Here is a 17,991-nt window from a genome sequence, read left to right as displayed (position 1 = left end):
TGTCATCAGTGGTAGGAGGCATTTATCTTACTAAAGTGGAACAGTATGTTTCTCTCCCAGGGCTCTGGCAGATGGACCCCTAAAGACCTCCAAATTAATAATGACTCATTCTTTGTTTTCAGACAAAAATGTTGCATTAGAGTTACCTGGGGATAAAAGTAAAAGGGGGCTTTATTTTTTAAGGACTTCTTCTTCTTTAATATTTATTTTTATTTATTTATTTGACTGCCCCAAGTCTTGGTTATGGCACGCAAGAGCTTTAGCTGTACCATGCGAACTCTTAGTTGTGCCATGTGGGATCTAGCTCCCTGACCAGGGATTGAACCTGGACTCCCAGCATTGGGAACTCAGTCTTAGCCACTGGACCACCACGTAAGTCCCTAAAAGAGAGCTTTAAAAAGCCAAGTTTAGGGATCAATATCCAGGTTTTTTGACCAAAAAGTCTAATTAGTAGAAATTTTCCAAATCTGATGGTCACTAGGCTGCTTATTTATCCTACAATTATTTCTTGAGCACCTAGTATATGGCAAAGACCAGGGACACAGCAGTGATCTAGGGACAGGTCCTAGTTGTCACAGAGCTTATATTACAGGGAACCAGAGTGAAGAGTTTTGTCCAGCTGTACTCATACAGGGCATATAAAGGACTTGAGAGAGGAAATTCAAGCGCTCCAAATCATGGCAACACCAAATGCTGTGCCACGAAGTATGGGCATTATCTTATAGCCAATAGGAGTCTCTGGAGTATTTTAAACAGAAAGTGACTTGATCAGCTCCATGTTTTAGACAGGTCATTTGGATGATGAGCTCAAAGAAAAGACTGAAGTGGGGGGAGCAGGAGAGGGTGAGCAAGAAGGAAACCAGGGGTAAGGAAGACAGACAGGAGAAACAACAGCAAAAATGCACATGGGGAAAGCCCAAAGGTATCAACTGGTAAAAACAAGAATTGAGAGAGGCTAAAAATCACCTCAATTCTCTGACTTCACTAACTGCTCTTTCATTTTGATCTCTCACTAGCAAAATTGAGCAACAATAAGCCTGCCCTGGTATCACCCTTCACGGACCTCAGTTGGCTTTAAGTCTCACTCTCAGCCCCCTCAGCCTTTGTCGTGGTCTGTGGCATTGCACCCTCCAGACCAATGCCATCCGATAGAACTTTCTGTGACAATGGAAATATTCTGTCAACCTGCACTGTCCTACACCATAGGCATCAGCCACATGTGGCTACTGGGGTCTCAAAATGAAGGTTTAACTGCTAATTTAGTTTTTAATTTTACTTGATGTTTGTTGTTGTTCAGTCGCTCAGTCATCTCCGAGTCTTTGTGACCCCATAGACGGCAGCACACCAGGCTTCCCTGTCCTTCTCTATCTCCCGGGGTTTGCTTGATGTTGGTTAGTGTAGCTAAAGTCTGTCACACTGGACAGCGTGGTCTAGACCCTCTCCAGACTGACAGCCACCAGCTCTAGGATCTGAGTGAGAGTTTAACCAGGACTCAAAGTCAGGTATCTGGCCCCCATAACAACCCCTTTCTCCCTCTGAGGTCAACCTGTGTCTGGTGGCACTTGAACCTCAGCTTTCTTGAGGCCACATTCTCTCAGCACCTCCACACCCCTCCCCGTCGCCCTCTCTGGTCTCCCCCAGGACTCCCACTAATGACTGACACATCCATTGTGGTATTAGCTAATGGCTTCCCGTCTCTCCCCTCCCAGTAAAAGATTTCTGCCATAAATCCTTAACCCACAGTGATGTTGTCCCCTCGGGCACATGGAGATTGGAGGGGAGCAGGCAGAATCCTTTGAAGCCAGAGCTCTGGGTGTTGCTCACATGTGACCATGGACAACCCCACCCATAGGCAGCTCCGCCTTGATTCAGCATCCCAAGGCCATGCCAAGGGCTGATTCCCCTGGTTTTCATCCAGCTGGACATCTGCATTGCCAAGGCCACGCTGACTGGCTCAGCGCACAGGGTGCATCATGTAACACTGGTCTGCAAGAGTTTGCCTGTGTGGTGAGAAGCTAGGGGAGCAGAGAACCACGGCCCCGGAAGCTGCCATCCCAGCCCTGCTGTAAACTTGCTGGGTGGCCCCAATGTGTTAATCCTCCTAGTAAACCTCGGCTTCCTCCTCCAGACGCAGGAGGTCTAAAAGAATAAACACTGAGGGTTGCTTTAAAAACACAGAATCCCATGAAAATACTGAGGAGTCATTCTCAGCACTAAAGAAAAGCCTCCAGCAGCTCCTGCTTTCTCGGGGCGAAAGAGTAGAAACTTGTATTACTGGGTAGTGCAGTCATCATGGCAATCTCCTGGGAGTATCAAGAGCTGCAATTACTAAAATTATTTGTTTATTAAATATAACTTTATATGGAGAAACTCTCATGGCTTCTCAGAAGAGCCTGGTCAGGAAAAAGGATGAGGCAATATCCCCACTTGACAGATGAAATTCCTGAGACTCAAGGAGTTGGTGTGAATTGCTCAAAGCCTTTAGCTAGTAAATGGGAGAGCCGGGGCTTGAACACAAGGGTTCTGATTTAGAGCCTAAAACTTTTATCAGTGAGAGAAATCTCTTGGTGATGTGGCCCATCTTCCAAGTTCATGCCAGCCTATTACAAACATCACACTCCTGTCAACACCAGCCCAAGATGGGGCGACCACCCTAGACTCTAAGACATATGGCTTGCTTTGCTGGTTCTCTTTTCTCCGCTTGCTTTGTCCTGCCAGAACTATGTTGTTGCTTCCTAGGCCTTCTGAGCTTTTGAAAAAGTTCCTATTAAGTAGAAAAATGGGCAGCATCCTTAAGTAGCCCTGCATTGCTAGTTTTCTTGAATGGTAGGCAGGGCCTGGCAGAGTGTGGCCATAATTTGTGCCTGTCCCTGAGTTCCATCCATTGTGAGCAGATGGTTTCTAGAATGTTCTTTCCCATCTCAAACCTGAGAATGTGACTTACCAGCCTCATAGAGCCCTATTCTTGCCCATCACTGGCATCTGGACTCAGGCCTTGGTTGGAGCAAGGAGAAAAACAACCATCTCCTAACCTGGGTCCTTTTGGTCCACAGAAATCAAGGACCCCAACCCCACTGTGTACCAGCTGAGAAGCCCTGAATCCAGTGACACTTCTGTCTGCCTATTCACTGATTTTGACTCTAAACTCGATGAGAAACAAATCGTGGGGTCGGGGTGGAACATGGTGCACAAAACAAACTGGACCGTGCTCGACATGGAGCTCCTGGGACCCAAGAGCAACGGGATAGTGACTTGGAGAAACACCAGCGATTCTGGATGCACAGACACCTTCAACGACACCTTTTTCTTGGCCTCCAGCTCCGGTGAGTGCAGCCTGGGTCCTGCTCTAAGTTGTCTCCTCCATCGAGAGGCCCACTTGTGCCCAGGGCTCAGGTTTGTGACATCTAAAAGCTGCTCTGATGGGTGGTCTCAACCTCATCAACTGTCAGCAAAGACCCCTCCCTTCTCATTCCTGAGTATCAGTGAGCCTCATCCAGGCAGGTCACAGAACGTCCTAGACAAATAGCAGAGGGGGAAGAGGCCTGGGAGCGCCAGGGCCCTGAGACTCATCCTCTCTGAGTCCCCGCCCCCTGCCTCTGCTCAGCCCCTCACTGCTCCTCCAGCCTCCGGTGGGCTTCTCCCAGATCCCTCCTGTGACTCCTCCCTCTCGGCCAAAGGACTTCCCCAGCTCCTAACCTCATTCATTCATTCACTCAGCAATTGCTGATTGTGCCTGTACAACATGCCCGGTGCTGCCGTGGAGGAAGAAATGCATCCGATGAGGGGTCTGCTCTGAGCGAGCCCCATTCCAGTTGGGGGAGACCAACTATCAGCAAGCAGAAACCTAAAGAACACCAGATTATCATACTTGCTTTAACTTGAAGTTGGGGAAACAGCCACCCTACAGACAAAAGTCAGAGAAAGGCCCTCCGGGGAAATGCTATCTGAGCTGAGATTTCAAGGCTAAGGAGGTACCAGCCATAAGAAGAGAAACTACCTTACAGAGTCAGGAGCACAGTGAGAAAGGCAAAGGGCAGGAGGAGATGAGATGGAAGAGATAGGCCAGAACCAGATCACAGAGCCTTGCCTGTCATGAGAGGGAGACACTGTTTGGGTACAGTGAGGAGCTATTGGTTGCCTATAAGCAGGTGAATGACACCCAATTTACTTAAAAAAAAAAAAAATCATTCCGGGGCTTTCCCCGGTGGCTCAGTGGTAAAGATTCTGCCTGACAGTGCAGGGGACACAGGTTCGATCCCTGTTCAGGAAGTCCCACATGCCATGGAGCAACTAAGCCCCGTGTGCCACAAATACTGAGCCTGTGCTCTAGAGCCCAGGAGGCAAAACTACTGAGCCCATGTGTTGCAAATATTAAAGCCTGTGCACCGTAGAGACCGTGCTCCGCAACAAGAAGCCACCACAGTGAGAAGCCTTGGCACCAAAACTAGAGAGTAGTTCCCACTCGCTGCAGCTAAAGAAAGACTGAGCAGCAAGGAACGTCTGGCACAGCCAAAATAAGTAAATAATTTTTTTTAAAAAAGTCACTCTGACTAGAGTAGAAAATCGATTGTAGGAGCCAAGAGTGGGAGCAGAAAAGAAGCTCGTGCAGCAGAGAGATGGTGGAGGCCAGGATGGAGTTGTGGCAGTGGAGTTATTTATTTAATATTTTGTTTTTTATTTAGCTGCACTGGGCCTTAGTTAGGACATTCAAACTCTTAGTTGCAGCTTGTGGGATCTAGTTCCCCAATCAGGGATAGAACCCGGGCCCCCTGCATTGGGAGCACAGAGTCTTGGTCACTGGACCATCAGGGAAGTCCCTGTGGCAGGGGAGTTAAAAGCTCAACACTATTTGGGATTCAAAGCTAGAAACATGCAGGGTTGAGAAGGAAAAGAGGGAACTGAGGAAGGTGGCTGGATTTTCTTTCTGAGCAGCTAGGTCAATGATAATGCCATTTACTGAGTCAGAAAAAACAAGCAAACAGATTTGGGGTGCAGGGGTCAAAACCTTGTGGAAAAGATGAAAGCATCTGTGCCCCTTAAGGCACTTCTCACTGTGTCTGTCTTACTTCCTCTATCAGACTCCAGACTTGAACTCACCCAAGGGCGGGGTCTGATGGCTCCTTGTGTCATGTAACATGCACTTAGCACAACCAGTATTAAGTAAATGAAATGGCACCTAGAAGCCAGGGTGCTGGTCCTTTGAGGGTCAGTGGTGGCCCCAACAGGTGCCCACACAGGACAAGTTCCTTCTAGGTCTCTCCATGAGGAGGCATGGAAAGGCTGGAAACATTCACCAGCCCAACTTCTGGGATGGGAAGTCAGAATGCTCAGGACTCTAAGAAAAATGTCTTTATTTCTCCTTTTAGGAATCCCCTGTAATGCCAAGCTGATTGAGAACAGCTTTGAAACAGGTAAGGGAGCGGTCCATCCTGGCTTCACACAGGTCTGGGGAGATGATGAACCCACAATCACCCAGACGGGATAGAGGCGGGGTGAAGGAACATGTGGATCTAGGAATGAAGTTCTAAGGAACAAGAACAGCAGTTCAAGCCCCGTTCAAAGCTGCCTGGGGACATTCTTGAGTCCCCAGATTCCTCTCACCATCTCTAATTTTCTTCTCCACTCTAAGAACTTAGAGGATAAGTCTGGTTTTGCTAAACCAATGACTCACTCCCAGGCCTCTGTATTCCTTTCAGTGGCTCCACTGTCCACAGAGATCAAGAGAGCTTCTGGGTGGCCCAGCTGGGAAATCTCTGACCAGCTCACAGAAAGCCCTAGACTAACCAGGTCTTCCCAAGGATGTTCTCCCTCCATAGCCTGGGAGTTCTCCCTTCTTTCAAGAAGAGCAGCAGAACTCATGTGGGCGGTGACCTTGGCTCTCAAAGATCCCCACCACTCCTCATCACCTACTCTGGGCCCACGTTCATTTCCATTTGAGCAGTTTGTACTGAGTCATCCCTCTTGGGCTTCCCTTGTGGCTCAGTTGGTAAAGAATCCACCTGCAATGCGGGAGACCTGGGTTCAATCCCTGGGTCAGGAAGATCCCCTGGAGAAGGGAACGGCTACCCACTCCAGTATTCTTGGGCTTCCCCTGTGGTTCAGCTGGTAAAGAATCCGCCTGTAATGTGGGAGACTTGAGTTTGATCCCTGGGTTGAGAAGATCCCCTGGAGAAGGGAAAGGCAACCCACTCCAGTATTCTGGCCTGGAGAATTCCATGGACTGCATAGTCCATGGGGTCGCAAAGAGTCAGACAGGACTGAGCGACTTTCAGTTTCACTTTCATCCCTCTTGTGGTTCTGCCACTAGATTCTCACTAAGGGGCCCAGACCCAGGGTGTTGCATATTCTAAACACTCACCATCCCCATCCACTGAGAGGCTCAGCCCTAAAACAGAGAGTAAGCGCTGTTAGTGTTTCCCTTTGGAAATGAAATGCTGTTGACCCTGGTGCGTGCGTGCTCAGTAACTAAGTCGTGTCCGACTCTTTGCGATCCATGGACTGTAGCCCACCAGGCTTTTCTGCCCATGGAATTTTCCAGGCAAGAATACTGGAATGCATTGCCATTTCTTACTCCAGGAGATCTTCCCAACCCAGGGATCAAACCCGCATCTCTTGCGTCTCCTGCATTGGCAGACAGAGCCTTTACCACTGTGCCACCTGGGAAGCCCCTGTTGACCCTGGAGGGATGTACAGATATGTTTATGAGGGGATGTGCACCAAAGCTCAAAGGGAGAGGCAGATCCAGGCACTGAAGCCCACCATACTCCCCACCATGCTTTCGGTGTCACAGGGGCTGTGCAGACCTGTGCCACGACTGCTGTGGCTCCTTGTTTTTGCAGATATAAACCTAAACTCCCAAAACCTGTCAGTGATCGGGTTCCGCATCGTCTTCCTGAAAGTGATCGGGTTTAACCTGCTCATGACGCTGCGGCTATGGTCCAGTTGAGGTGAGCTGACATTTCAGCCAGGCGGTGGGGCCCTGGGGGCGGGTCCCCAAGCTCTGAAAAGGAACTTCCCCCAGGCTCTTGCTTTTAGGTCCTAAGTCTGGACCCACCAGACTCCTCTTTTGCTATTAGTGGTTCCTCTTGTTAATAGTAATGGCCCAAAACACTTAAGAAACACAATACACTCCTCAGATGACATTGGTCACCTCCTTTGAGCCACGTCTCACCTACAAAGTATGAGGAACAGTTGTTATTATCCTCATTTTGGGAATGAAGAAACTGATGCCAATGAACATCAAGGCCACACAGCTAATGAGTGGCACTTAGGAGACACTTAGGACCCAGACTCATTCATACCTATGCCTTCTATTGTACCCCATTCATTGCAAATCTTATGGGGCCCCCCATTCCTTTCCTCAGGTCCTCTGACCCCAATGTGGTGAGGCAGTGTTGTATTTGTTATCCATCCTAATTCTGACTAGAATCTCCAGACCCTTTCCCTCAGTGTCCCAGGTCATCCCACTGACAAGAGCATCTCATCAAAAAGAACTCTGGGTCCATCTGCCCCTAGAACTCCACAAACAGAAGCATCCTCATCACATCCCTAACTGTCCTGGATCTCATCACTATGCAGCCTGACCCTGTTCTTCCTCATCCCAGGTCACCGACAATCTGAGAGCCCCCTGCTCCCTCGCCCCTTGCTCCTCGTCGCCCTTTCTCTCCCTCTTCAAGCAGAGAGGCGCACCCTCTGCCCCCATGGATGAGAAGGCTCCCTCCTCCTCTCTGGCCTGGCTGGCCATACCACCAACTGGATCCTCCAGATACTGGTGATCAAGATGCTGACTAGCTGCCCAGCACAGCTGCCACCCACTCTGTTCCTCACTGCTGCTTGTCACTGCCTGGCATTCTCGGCGAAGTCAGGGGGCTGCTGCAGCCTCTCCTGGCTGTGGGGACGCTCCCTCCCCACCCCCACCCCCACGAGACTGCCTCTGATGTCCCACTGGATGGTGGATCCCCAGTGGGTTCTCTTGGGCTCTAGCTCCCAGAGAATGTTGTGTGGTGTTTATATTTTTTACATAGTGTTCATAAAGAAATATATATCACCCTTTTTCCCAAGATGTGGGGAAAAATTATCCCATGATCTAGGCCCTGCTCTGCTGTGTATCTGAGCCACATTGTATATTCTGCTGCCACGGCTTCAGTAAAAGCGATTTGGAAGAGACTGTGCTCCTGTTTGACTGAGTTTCGTCCAGGTTGTTTTCAGCTTGCTGTGGATCACTAGCTGGGCAGAAAGAAACCAAGCCGTCCATCCATGAGGACATTCGGCAGGCCTAACTCAACAAGCTGCCTAAGTCCACCTCTTCCTGGAAAAACCTCTAAAAAAATTCCACTGAGAAGGCTGTGCTGGGGGCCAGGCAAACCCACTTAAAAGCCTGGGTCCCTACTCTTCCAATGGGCAACCCATAGCAGGAGGCCCATGTACATGGGTGGTAATGACCTGTAGCTGAAATTTGGCAGACAGGGACCACACAGCAAGTGTCCCCAAAAGGCCACCCACTGTCTCTTGCCCTGAAGAAACATTTCCTTTGCCTTTCCTTTCAGACTAGATTCCCACTGAAACTGTGCATTGCTCTACAAATTCATGGCTGGGGATCACCTACCACTCCATTGCCCGGGTGCCCACCAGAGGCTCAGCCCCTTGGAGTGTCAGTCTAGGAGTGGGGGAAGCGGGGAGAAGAGGGTGACTCTAGCCAGACTTTCTGCTCCCACCACCCTGGATGTGAGAACAAGGAAAGCAGAGACGAGCTCTCTCCTCTTAAGCCCAGGGACTTGGCCAAGGAGAGTAGGTGTCTCAAGCCCTCACCTAGAAGACAGGAGATGGGGTCCCCTGGGATTCTCCTGAGCCTCCTGCTGCCTTAAGTACCTTTCCTGGGGTGCTTAGGAAATGGGGCACCCCTCAGACACCACTCAGCCATCCACCTCACAATTACCACTCTCAAGACTGGAGCCCGGTGCTTACCGATTCCTGGTGTAGGAGTGGGAGGGGGTTCTAGCCCCAAATACATCTACAGTTCACCCATGTGTCTCTGACCACACAGCCAGAAACAAGCAAATCCTCCCGGCTACAATTCAGGTCTGTGGCTTTTTACAAGGATGGAGCCACCAGCTCAGTAGGTAACATCAGCATGTCCCTCCCGTCCGTGAGTTCCAGGGTCACCACCTATAAAATCTATGCCACTTAGGACTGGAGGCTGCCTCCAGCTCCCCACATCTCTGATTCTATGGCTTCTATAGAGGTTAAGAATCAAGTTCAATACTGGCAACCCTACCAAGGATAGTCACAGAAACCCCAGTGGTCTCTGAGCAGCCTCATGTGCAGTCTAAATACAAGTGCCTTTAAAGATCACTAAAGGGAAAGATCTCAGAGGAAATTCCATCATAGCAGGTCACTCTCACACCCAGAAGAGGAGTTACCGCCTGCAGGGAACTCAAAACTGCCTCCTCATCAGTGTAACACAACGCCAGAGATTCCACCATTGGGAATTTCTTTTAATTAAAGCATTCTCTTCCCCATATTAAATGAAAATGCCCCTGGGAGGGTTAACAGAGCAAGCCTTTATCAACTGTTACAAACTTTAAGCAAATTAGTCTTTTTTTTTTCCTCCTAAAATAGTAATCCACTTTGGCCTGTATACATGAGATCCAGGCAAGAGACTGTGTGGGTGGCTGGGGAGGCAGGTCTGCTCCTGAGACTTGGCTGCGAAGATGCTGAGGATGAAGGGGAAATGGGGCTTGTGGCAGGGGACAGGGGCAGGGACCCTGGAAGGCAGTAAAGGGGCCAAAGACAGACCCCTCCAAGAACTGCAGAGGACGCCCAGGTGGAAGGAGACCAAGGGAGCCTGTGGAGTCATGCCAGCTCAGGGTCCTCAGATAGTAGGGCCCTGTGGTCACTGGACCCCTGAAGCCATCTGAGGAACTAGGAAGGGATGCGGCAGCAGTGCCCAGGGATCCTCCCAGACCCATGGAGGGAGGAAGGCCCACTCTTTCCAGGCCCAGCCCAAGCTGAGAGTGACAAGGCCTCAGGCAGGTAAGAGGCCATCTGAAAATAGGGCCAGCATCAGCTCGGGGAAGTTTCCATCTCAAATCTGGATTCCTCTCTCCCACCAAGAAAGAACCTTCTCTCAGGTCTGAGTCTGTTAAGCCGACAGCCAACTAAGCAAGAGTGCTGAAGGGGTGGTGTGGAGTCCTTTCTGCTGTGTCCAATGTTCGGCTGTGTTCTCACATCTGGCCCAAGCCCCACATGGGTGTCAGAGGGGATTGAAGCAGCCTCTTGAGGAGGCCTGGGGAAGGGTGCCTGTGCCCACTAGGAGGGCAGCGCTGGGCTGAGGGCCACTGCAGCAGATCCCTCCATGCAGAAGGAACCAGACAATGTTCAGCGTGGAGGGAAGAGGCTGCTGAGGAAACCTGGAGACATGGTCACCAAGTCCCTGAGAAGGCCCAGCCCTGAAGAGCCAGGGTCCTCACCAGCAGGGGCCAGCCTGAGGGAAGGACGGCCATGCCATCCCAAAGTGGAAATGTGCCTCCAAGGCCAGTTGCAGAACAGAATTCTCTGGATAGACATCCTATTACCCCCCAAAAGACTTAAGCTCAGGCCAAGCTTGGAGGCAGAAAAATGGACCAAATGACTTCTCTGGACCCCACGCCTAAGATTCTTGAGAATTCTCTGTCACTTCGCGCAGAAATCTGCCCTCTGAGTCCAACTGGAACCACGATCCGGTCAAGAAAAGGGCAGGCTAAGCCAGTATGTGCTTCAGGAACACTTGGGTGGGGTCTCAGCCCCAACAGAGCACCCCTCACCATGACCCACCATTGGAGGGGCAGCCATCTGAGTCTTGAAGAATTGTTTTCTTCTTGGTTTGCCCATAAAATCTAACTCCCATGGGGTCACATGTAAAGACTTTAACAGATATCATTTTAGTTACCAGGTAATATCTCAGCAAGAAAATCCATTCAATTATGAGCTCCTTGGGATGGGAAGTATATGGTGTTCATCCATGTGTCTGCGACACCCAGCACAGTGCCTGGCACACAACTGAAGCTTAATATACACTTCAGCAGCAAGTGAACAAATAAAAGAGGCAGGGGGCTCATCAGGCACTGAGGAAGGAGCATATATGTGTGTAGGGGGGTGAGGGAGCATAAGAGAAAGGAAAACAGGGATTAATAGACGAGGTGGGCCGGTGAGCCACATTTTCACAATTTGTGTATGTGTGGTCGCTCAGTCTTGTCTGACTCTTTGCAACCTCATGGACTACAGCCTGCCACGCTGTCCATGGAATTTTTCAAGCAAGAATACTGGAATGGGTTGCCATTTCCTACTCCAGGGGATTTTCCCGACCCAGAGACTGAACCCAAGTCTCCTGTGTCTCCTACATTGGCAGGCAGATTCTTCACCATTGAGCCTCCTGAGAAGGCATTTCATAATTTAGCCAAGAGCTAAGAGTAACCTGTCAAGAACTATCAGGAAAAGCAGAACCTGAGTGATGGTCCCTTGGCCTGAGCAGCCTTGGGTGGGCACTCATCCAGTAGAGCCTGGGGGATGGGAAAGCACACAGGGCTTCTAGGAATCAGCCCTCCTGTTACTGAAGGACCACACCCAGGTCCAGGGCTGCAGGCCACCTTACCGTTCACCTCACTTTCTCCACATGTCCTATCTTAGAACTCTCTCTCCATCTACCTCTGGGAGCAACCTGTGGGAAGAAGCGCTTCCGACTGATGGGTGGGTCTGGGGAGGTCTGCAAGCCCAGGTCACTGTCACTCTGTTAATGGGTACACTGGGAAGCCAGGAGGCTGGCGGGCCAGTGCCCTGCCTCTGTGTAAGGCCACCTGGGATTCAGGCCTAGTGTCACCCAGACACACACATGAGTAAGGTTTCCTCTGAGTATCACACTGAGAGCTATATTTTGAAATTAATAAGCAGGTCAGACATTGAGTCAGTAGCCAGATGTAGGACAGGAAGTGGAAAAAGTCTCCCACTTCCGCGCAGGTGTTTGGGGGGGCTTGGGGCGGCCCCTCCCATTTCCATGACGTCGTGGCTGCCGCGAGGGGCGAGTGGGGCACCCTTTGAAGCTCTCCCACAGAAGCCACATCCTCTGGAAAAACGAGTTAAAAATACCGAGTTAGAGATAGCATCACCCCAGGCCACGTGCCGGGGCCGGGAGGGCCCGGCCGTTACACCGCCACGACCGCAGGTGCGACAGGAAGGCGGCGAGCTGGGAGGGGCCGGCGGGGCCCTGGCGGCGGCACCCACGCCCACAGCAGGCAGGGGTCTGCGCACCCCACGGCGAGAAGTACCCCCGCCCCGCCTATCACCCCCTCCCCCTCGGCCAAGCCCTAAGATCAAACCTTGATCTCACTCGATCACACCATTGCTTTATGCAGGACAGGCCCTCTAGGCTTCTGTCCAGCCTGCCCTCCCCGGGAGGTGTGGGGCCACATCGCCCCCTCCTACGCACAGCTGGAGCTGGTTTTCCAAGGAACCGCTCCAGGACAGGGCTGAAGTGCAAGATGATGGTCTCGAGGGACATCTGGCTCTCAGAAGCCAAGGAGACCAGGATTCAGGAGGCCGGGAGCTGGAGAGCCGCAGAAGGACCATCGGAACCTGAGACCTGAAGATCGCGGGGTTTGGACGTCCGGCTCTGTGGTCGTGTCCCAGCCACCCACCTGGGGGCAGCAGAGCTCCACCAAAGAAGCCTCTTCTCCCTTAATCCGCTTCTTTTGAGGAAAGAAAACCCCCAAACGCTTAGGAAAACCTCTTTTCAGAGGAAAATAAAAGGACAGGAGACTTCCTTCCAGGATTCGAGCCCCTGCCCTTTGTCCATCACTGCCCTGGGCTCCTGCCCGAATGATCCTGTCACATCCCTTGGAGGAGGGAGGGTGTAGGGTCTGGCCCCGTAGACAGCAGGGGGCGCTACCTGCTCAGGATCACCAGGCTCCTTCATCCAGAGCACTAGATAGGAGCCCCCACGGAGGGGTTGGGGGTCCCCCCTGGGAGCCTGGAGAGAGCTTTAGATTCAGAATCCGGGAGCCTGGGCTGGCCACCAGGATTCACCACTACCTCCTGCCCTGTGGGCATCTCAGTCACCACCCACAGCTTCAGTTTCCCAATGGGATCAGTGCTCTCTCACGGTGTAGTTAAAGAACCCAAGGCTCCTCTCACAGCGCATATCTGCCAAGTGCAGACACAGGCCAGGCCCCAGGGATTCAGGCTCTGTACTAACTATATGACTCCACACAGATGAAGCTCAAGAACAAGCAAAATTAATCACCACCGACAGAAATGGGAACAGTGGATGCCTCTGGGGTACAAGGACTGGCTGGAAAGGGGCCCCAGGGAAGCTTCCAGGTGGTGGAAATATTCTGCATCTTGATTTGGGTGATTTACACAGGTGTATACACATGTCAAAATAAGCCCAACTGTACACATAAGATTTGTGCATTTTAGCACAGGTAAATTATACCTCAATAAAGTAGTGTTCCTATTAACACATGCACAGTTTCAGTATAGTAAACTGAATGCAAATTTTAAGGGAATGCCCAGAAAATTGAACGGAGACCCTGCCTGCGGGTCAGTAGAGCTGGGTCAGGCGGGACCACCACGCTGAGATAAAAGTGGGGCTGCTGCTTCACTGCACCAGCCCCCCAAGTGAGCCTAGAGTTCTCAGCCCACCGGTGTGTCTCTGCTGCCCACAGTGGACATTTCTCTCCTCATTATGGCCCCAGGAGCTCTGGTTACACCATCGTATGCATTTTCTTGCGGGGAAATTACAGCACTGGGAGGCTCTGGCAAGGCTACAGCCGATTTTCAGAACAAAGCCAGCCCTCCTGGCCCCAGGGCACTCCAGGCTGCCCACTCCTCTCCTTGCAACATCCCTGAACACTCTTGCTTTTTATTTCCCCTATCACCCTCTGGGGGCCTCTCTGCTTTCAAAAGGGCCCCCTTGGGGATTCCCTGGCAGTCCAGCAGTTAGGACTCTGCACTTCCACTGCAGGTGGCACAGGTTCAAATCCTGTTCGGGGAGCTAAGAATCCACATGCCACATGGTACAAGCCTCTCCCCCAAAATGGGCCCCCTTGAGCCCTGGCTGGATATAAAGTCTGAAGGAATGAAGGTAGACCACCCCCCAGTGGGTCGTTTCTCTGGGCAGCCATCATCCCAAGCCAGAACACCCTACATCATCCCAGAGGGGTCTCACCACCTTTGGGAAAAGGGCAGCCCATCCTCGCTGTTTGTTTTGGAAATGTGGGCACACTCCCATTCCAGAGGCAATAGGATCCAGGGGAGAGAGCCCTCCCATTGTCTTTAAAAATCCCCCTGAGAAGCAGAAAGAGTGTTTGTCTACCCTTTTCCTGAGCCACCCACACAGAACTCAGCCAAGGAGAAAAAAAGGAATGATTAGGAGAAGAGCATATAAATGTGAGACATGGCTGGCAGGACTTCAGAGAGTTTGAGTAGATGAAGGACTGTGGATCAGAGAGTGGTCAGCAACTGGTCTTCATTTCATGCTTCCAGCCTTGATGGGAGGAAACTGGGCTAACATGAAACAGGACTTTTTTCCAGTGGAGACGGTGAGACACTATTTTTAGCAAACTTTAGGGCGTCCTTGCCTCTCCTTGCTGACCCAAGTTATTCCAGCGATTTCCCAGGGGACGTGGGTGGGGCGACATCCTTATCTGGAATCTTTGTGAAGAATAGTGTGTCTGTGCAACACCAAAGCAAACATGATCTGGCTTTGACCTTCACAGGAAAGCTAAGCAGTAGGCAGGGTATGGAGAAAGGTGAAGTGGCTCCCTTTCACAAATGGAGAAAGGCGAAGTGGCTCACTTGCCATCACAGTGAATGAGGCCCACATCAGCACTAGTGGACGCCCAAATCCCAGGTGGCTCCAGATACAGCCATCACAGAGGAAGGAGCAGGAAAAGATGGGGTCTCAGGACCAACTGATCGCCCACTCTCACCCCCGCCCCAAGACTGGTGTCTTCTATTCTGTCTGGATTTCCCTTCCCTCTTCAGGACTCTTGATGTCCTCGAGGATTAGAGTAGAGTTGCAAAACAGAATGCTTAGGAGACACTCCTTCGTAAATGTTGATTAGTCATCTCCTGAGGCAATGCTTTCTGCACAAGCAAACTCCAGGGCTCAATCACATGGCAACGAGAGTTAGTAAAGTAATACCTAGACACACTCCAGCTGCGGGTGCCATGACTGATGATAAATGTCTCCTGCTTAGAGAGGCTCTCCTGACCACTGTGTCTAGGTAGCTCCCACCTCATCCCCATTCATGACCACTTCATACCATTTGTGTCCTTCACTCCACTTACAGCAGTTCTATTCATGTGCTAACTTGGCCCTCTTCCTGACTAGAATGTAAGGCTCAAAAAGGGAGTTACCTTGTTTGTTCTGATACCTCTGCATGTCCTGGAGAGTAGGCATGCAAATATTTTTTAACTCAGTGATGGTGTCATAGACAGAGCTTCCCCATCAGATGTCTCTTATAGTATCTTGAAACTAGACAGGGTAGTGAAAGTCGCTCAGTCATGTCCAACTCTTTGCAACCCCATGAACTATACAGTCAATGGAATTCTCCAGGCCAGAATACTGGCGTGGCTAGCCTTTCCCTTCTCCAGGGATCTTCCCAACCCAGAGATCGAACCCAGGTCTCTCACGTTGCAGGCGGGTTCTTTACCAGCTGAGCCACAAGGGAAGTCCAGATGGGGTAAAAAACATTGATAATTTTTGGAGCCAGTTGGGTATCTGTAAGTTTATCTCTTGACATGCATGCATGTGTGTGCATTGTGTGTCTGTGACATTTTCAGTAATAAAAAGTTAAGAAACAAATCTGTTCATCCCTGGGATTTAAAAAGGCAGAGCAGGTTCAAATAGCAGACCCCAGGAATGTCTCTAGGGACATCTAGGGACTCCCTCAGGATGTCTTTCTCAAAAAGAGGAAGACCTGAGCTTGGACACCACAGTCCTTTAGCTGAAAGCCAGTAAAACTGGATGTGCAGCTGAGGGTGAAAAGCAGTATGTGTGGACAGTTTTCCGCATTCCTGACAACTGCTCTCAGGGTACAAATACATTTGTACAGCAGTCGTATTAACAAGGTACTTTCACTTATATTTTGTTGGGACAACAGTGAGAAGTCCTGTTAGCCCCATGCTATTCTATCATTTTCTCATAAAGCCTAACCCAAGTGCTTTGAAATCAGACAGAAACAAGATTCAAACCCTCACAGTCATCTGAGTTTCCATTTCCTCATCTGAAAGAGAACACTACCTTCCTCTTCATGGGATTATTGTTGTTGTTCAGTCACTAAGTCATGTCCAACTCTTTGCAACCCCATGGACTGCAGCATGCCAGGCTTCCCTGTCCTTCCCTATGTCCTAGAGTTTGCTCAAACTCATGTCCATGGAGTCGATTATGCCATCCACCCATCTCGCAGGGAAACGTTAAGTAACAGGACACTTAATACCATGCCAGACATACGGAGGGCACTCAGTGGTAGCCACTCCTGGACAGCAAGGCTGTTATCTTGCCTCTGGTGATCCCATGTGCTATGCAGCACCCTACCTGGGTGCCTAATTATTGGCTAAATTTGAGAGACAAAACAAAAGGTCTTCAGGTCAACAGACAGGTAGTTGCAGAAGATGTCCTTTAATCAACACCTTCAGGGCAAGCGAGGTACTTCCGGCAGTAGCCAGCTACCCAACTAGGGTCTTGAAAGTGCCTCTCCTTTTCATCCCATGGACAGGTCTGCATAAGCTTGAACCCGCCTATTAATTCAACCTAAGCAAGTAGTTTTTTAAGTTCCTCAGAAGTCTTTTTTTCCCCCTCATTTCCTTATCTAAGATCCTTGTTCTGTGAAGTACTGTTTCCTCGTGCAGGAAAAATCCATTTATTTATTTTTAATTGAAGGATAATTGCTTTACAGTATTGTGTTGGTTTCTACCAAAAGGAAAAATCCCTTTTTTATATTCGTTAAATTTTTAAAAGTTAAAGACAGGAAGTCATACAGCACTCAGACTATAGAAGCCCTGAGCTGCAAGCCAAGATGGGAGAGGACACGGTCACACTGAGTCTGTGCACAAGCGCCCCAGCCCCTGGTAACCACCAGGGCAAGTTTGCTGAGCCTCCAAAACCAGAGAGCAGGCCTCTCTGATCCCCACCCCCCAAGTGTTTTCAACCATCATAACAAAAGTGTTTTGAAGACTAAGATGAAAGAATGTGATCAAAGAGGCCAAAGGTATTGGCTGCTAAGAGAAGAAAACACAAACGATGGTTTCCATGTGATAGGGGGCAGGAAGTGTGTGGGCAGGAGGTGCTCAGGGCCGGGCTTCCCGCCACTGCAAAGAATGGCAGGCAACAGACCATGTACAGTGTGGCGAATGGTTTCCCGCCCCATGAAGGAGCATAGAAAATAAAAATAAAGCCACTTCGTAAAGGTGTTGAGCTGGAGACAGCAGAAAATGCTAGATTATAGCTCTCTCCGCGGCATAGTACTCAGAATCCACTGTTGCAGCATGCAGCATGCACCCATGTGTGAGACCCACAGAGGGGCGATGCAGGAGACAGAGTGCTCAGGGCTGGTGCACTGGGATGACCCTGAGGGATGGGATGGGATGGGGAGGGAGGTGGAAGGGAGGCTCAGGATGCGGAACACATATACACCCATGGCTGATTCATGTCAATGTATGGCAAAAACCACCACAATATTGTAATTAGCCTCCAATTAAAATAAATAAATTTTTTAAAAAATAAGAGTTGAGAATCACTGAACAAGTGAACAAAGCCCAAAAATGGAGTTTTATTCAACTGAATTTAAACTCAAGATTCTAAAAGCTGTCTATAGGCTTTTGCCCTACTGCAAATAGTGAGAAGACAACACAAGAGATGAATGTTTCCCACTGCCGGTCACTGGCTTGGGTAAATCACCACTGAGACAACAGCTAACCCAATTAAGTGGGTGCTTGGTATCTGCCCCATGTATC

At 50.2% G+C, this 17,991-nt stretch overlaps 1 protein-coding gene and 1 gene segment (V, D, J or C); both read left to right on the top strand.

The window, feature by feature from the left end:
* The window catches only part of LOC145512638 (T cell receptor alpha chain MC.7.G5-like), a 331,485-nt gene extending 323,319 nt beyond the window's left edge, over nucleotides 1–8,166 (top strand). The window contains 4 exon segments of the C gene segment in view: nucleotides 3,054–3,323; nucleotides 5,367–5,411; nucleotides 6,840–6,947; nucleotides 7,605–8,166. Of these exon segments, the coding sequence occupies nucleotides 3,054–3,323; nucleotides 5,367–5,411; nucleotides 6,840–6,946 (422 nt within the window).
* A 3,862-nt stretch (nucleotides 8,167–12,028) lies between these two features.
* LOC145512657 (uncharacterized) lies at nucleotides 12,029–12,802 on the top strand. The gene is made up of 2 exons (XM_081506923.1): nucleotides 12,029–12,196; nucleotides 12,387–12,802. Exons 1-2 carry the CDS (start codon nucleotides 12,029–12,031, stop codon nucleotides 12,615–12,617), a joined length of 399 nt encoding a protein of 132 aa, XP_081363049.1. The 3' UTR covers nucleotides 12,618–12,802.
* Nucleotides 12,803–17,991: the final 5,189 nt, after the last annotated feature.

The sequence above is a fragment of the Giraffa tippelskirchi genome, chromosome 7 (assembly GCF_054371585.1).
Source record: "Giraffa tippelskirchi isolate mGirTip1 chromosome 7, T2T-mGirTip1v1.2.pri, whole genome shotgun sequence".
Taxonomy (NCBI): Eukaryota; Metazoa; Chordata; class Mammalia; order Artiodactyla; family Giraffidae; genus Giraffa; species Giraffa tippelskirchi.
This window is presented reverse-complemented; position numbering and strand designations above follow the sequence as displayed.

Bases quoted from the DNA above. Each gene is read 5' to 3' on its own strand.
- LOC145512657 (XM_081506923.1), top strand. From the start codon at position 12,029: ATGACGTCGTGGCTGCCGCGAGGGGCGAGTGGGGCACCCTTTGAAGCT. The intron at 12,197-12,386 runs GTGCGACAGGAA...TGCTTTATGCAG, and splicing joins TTACACCGCCACGACCGCAG to GACAGGCCCTCTAGGCTTCT.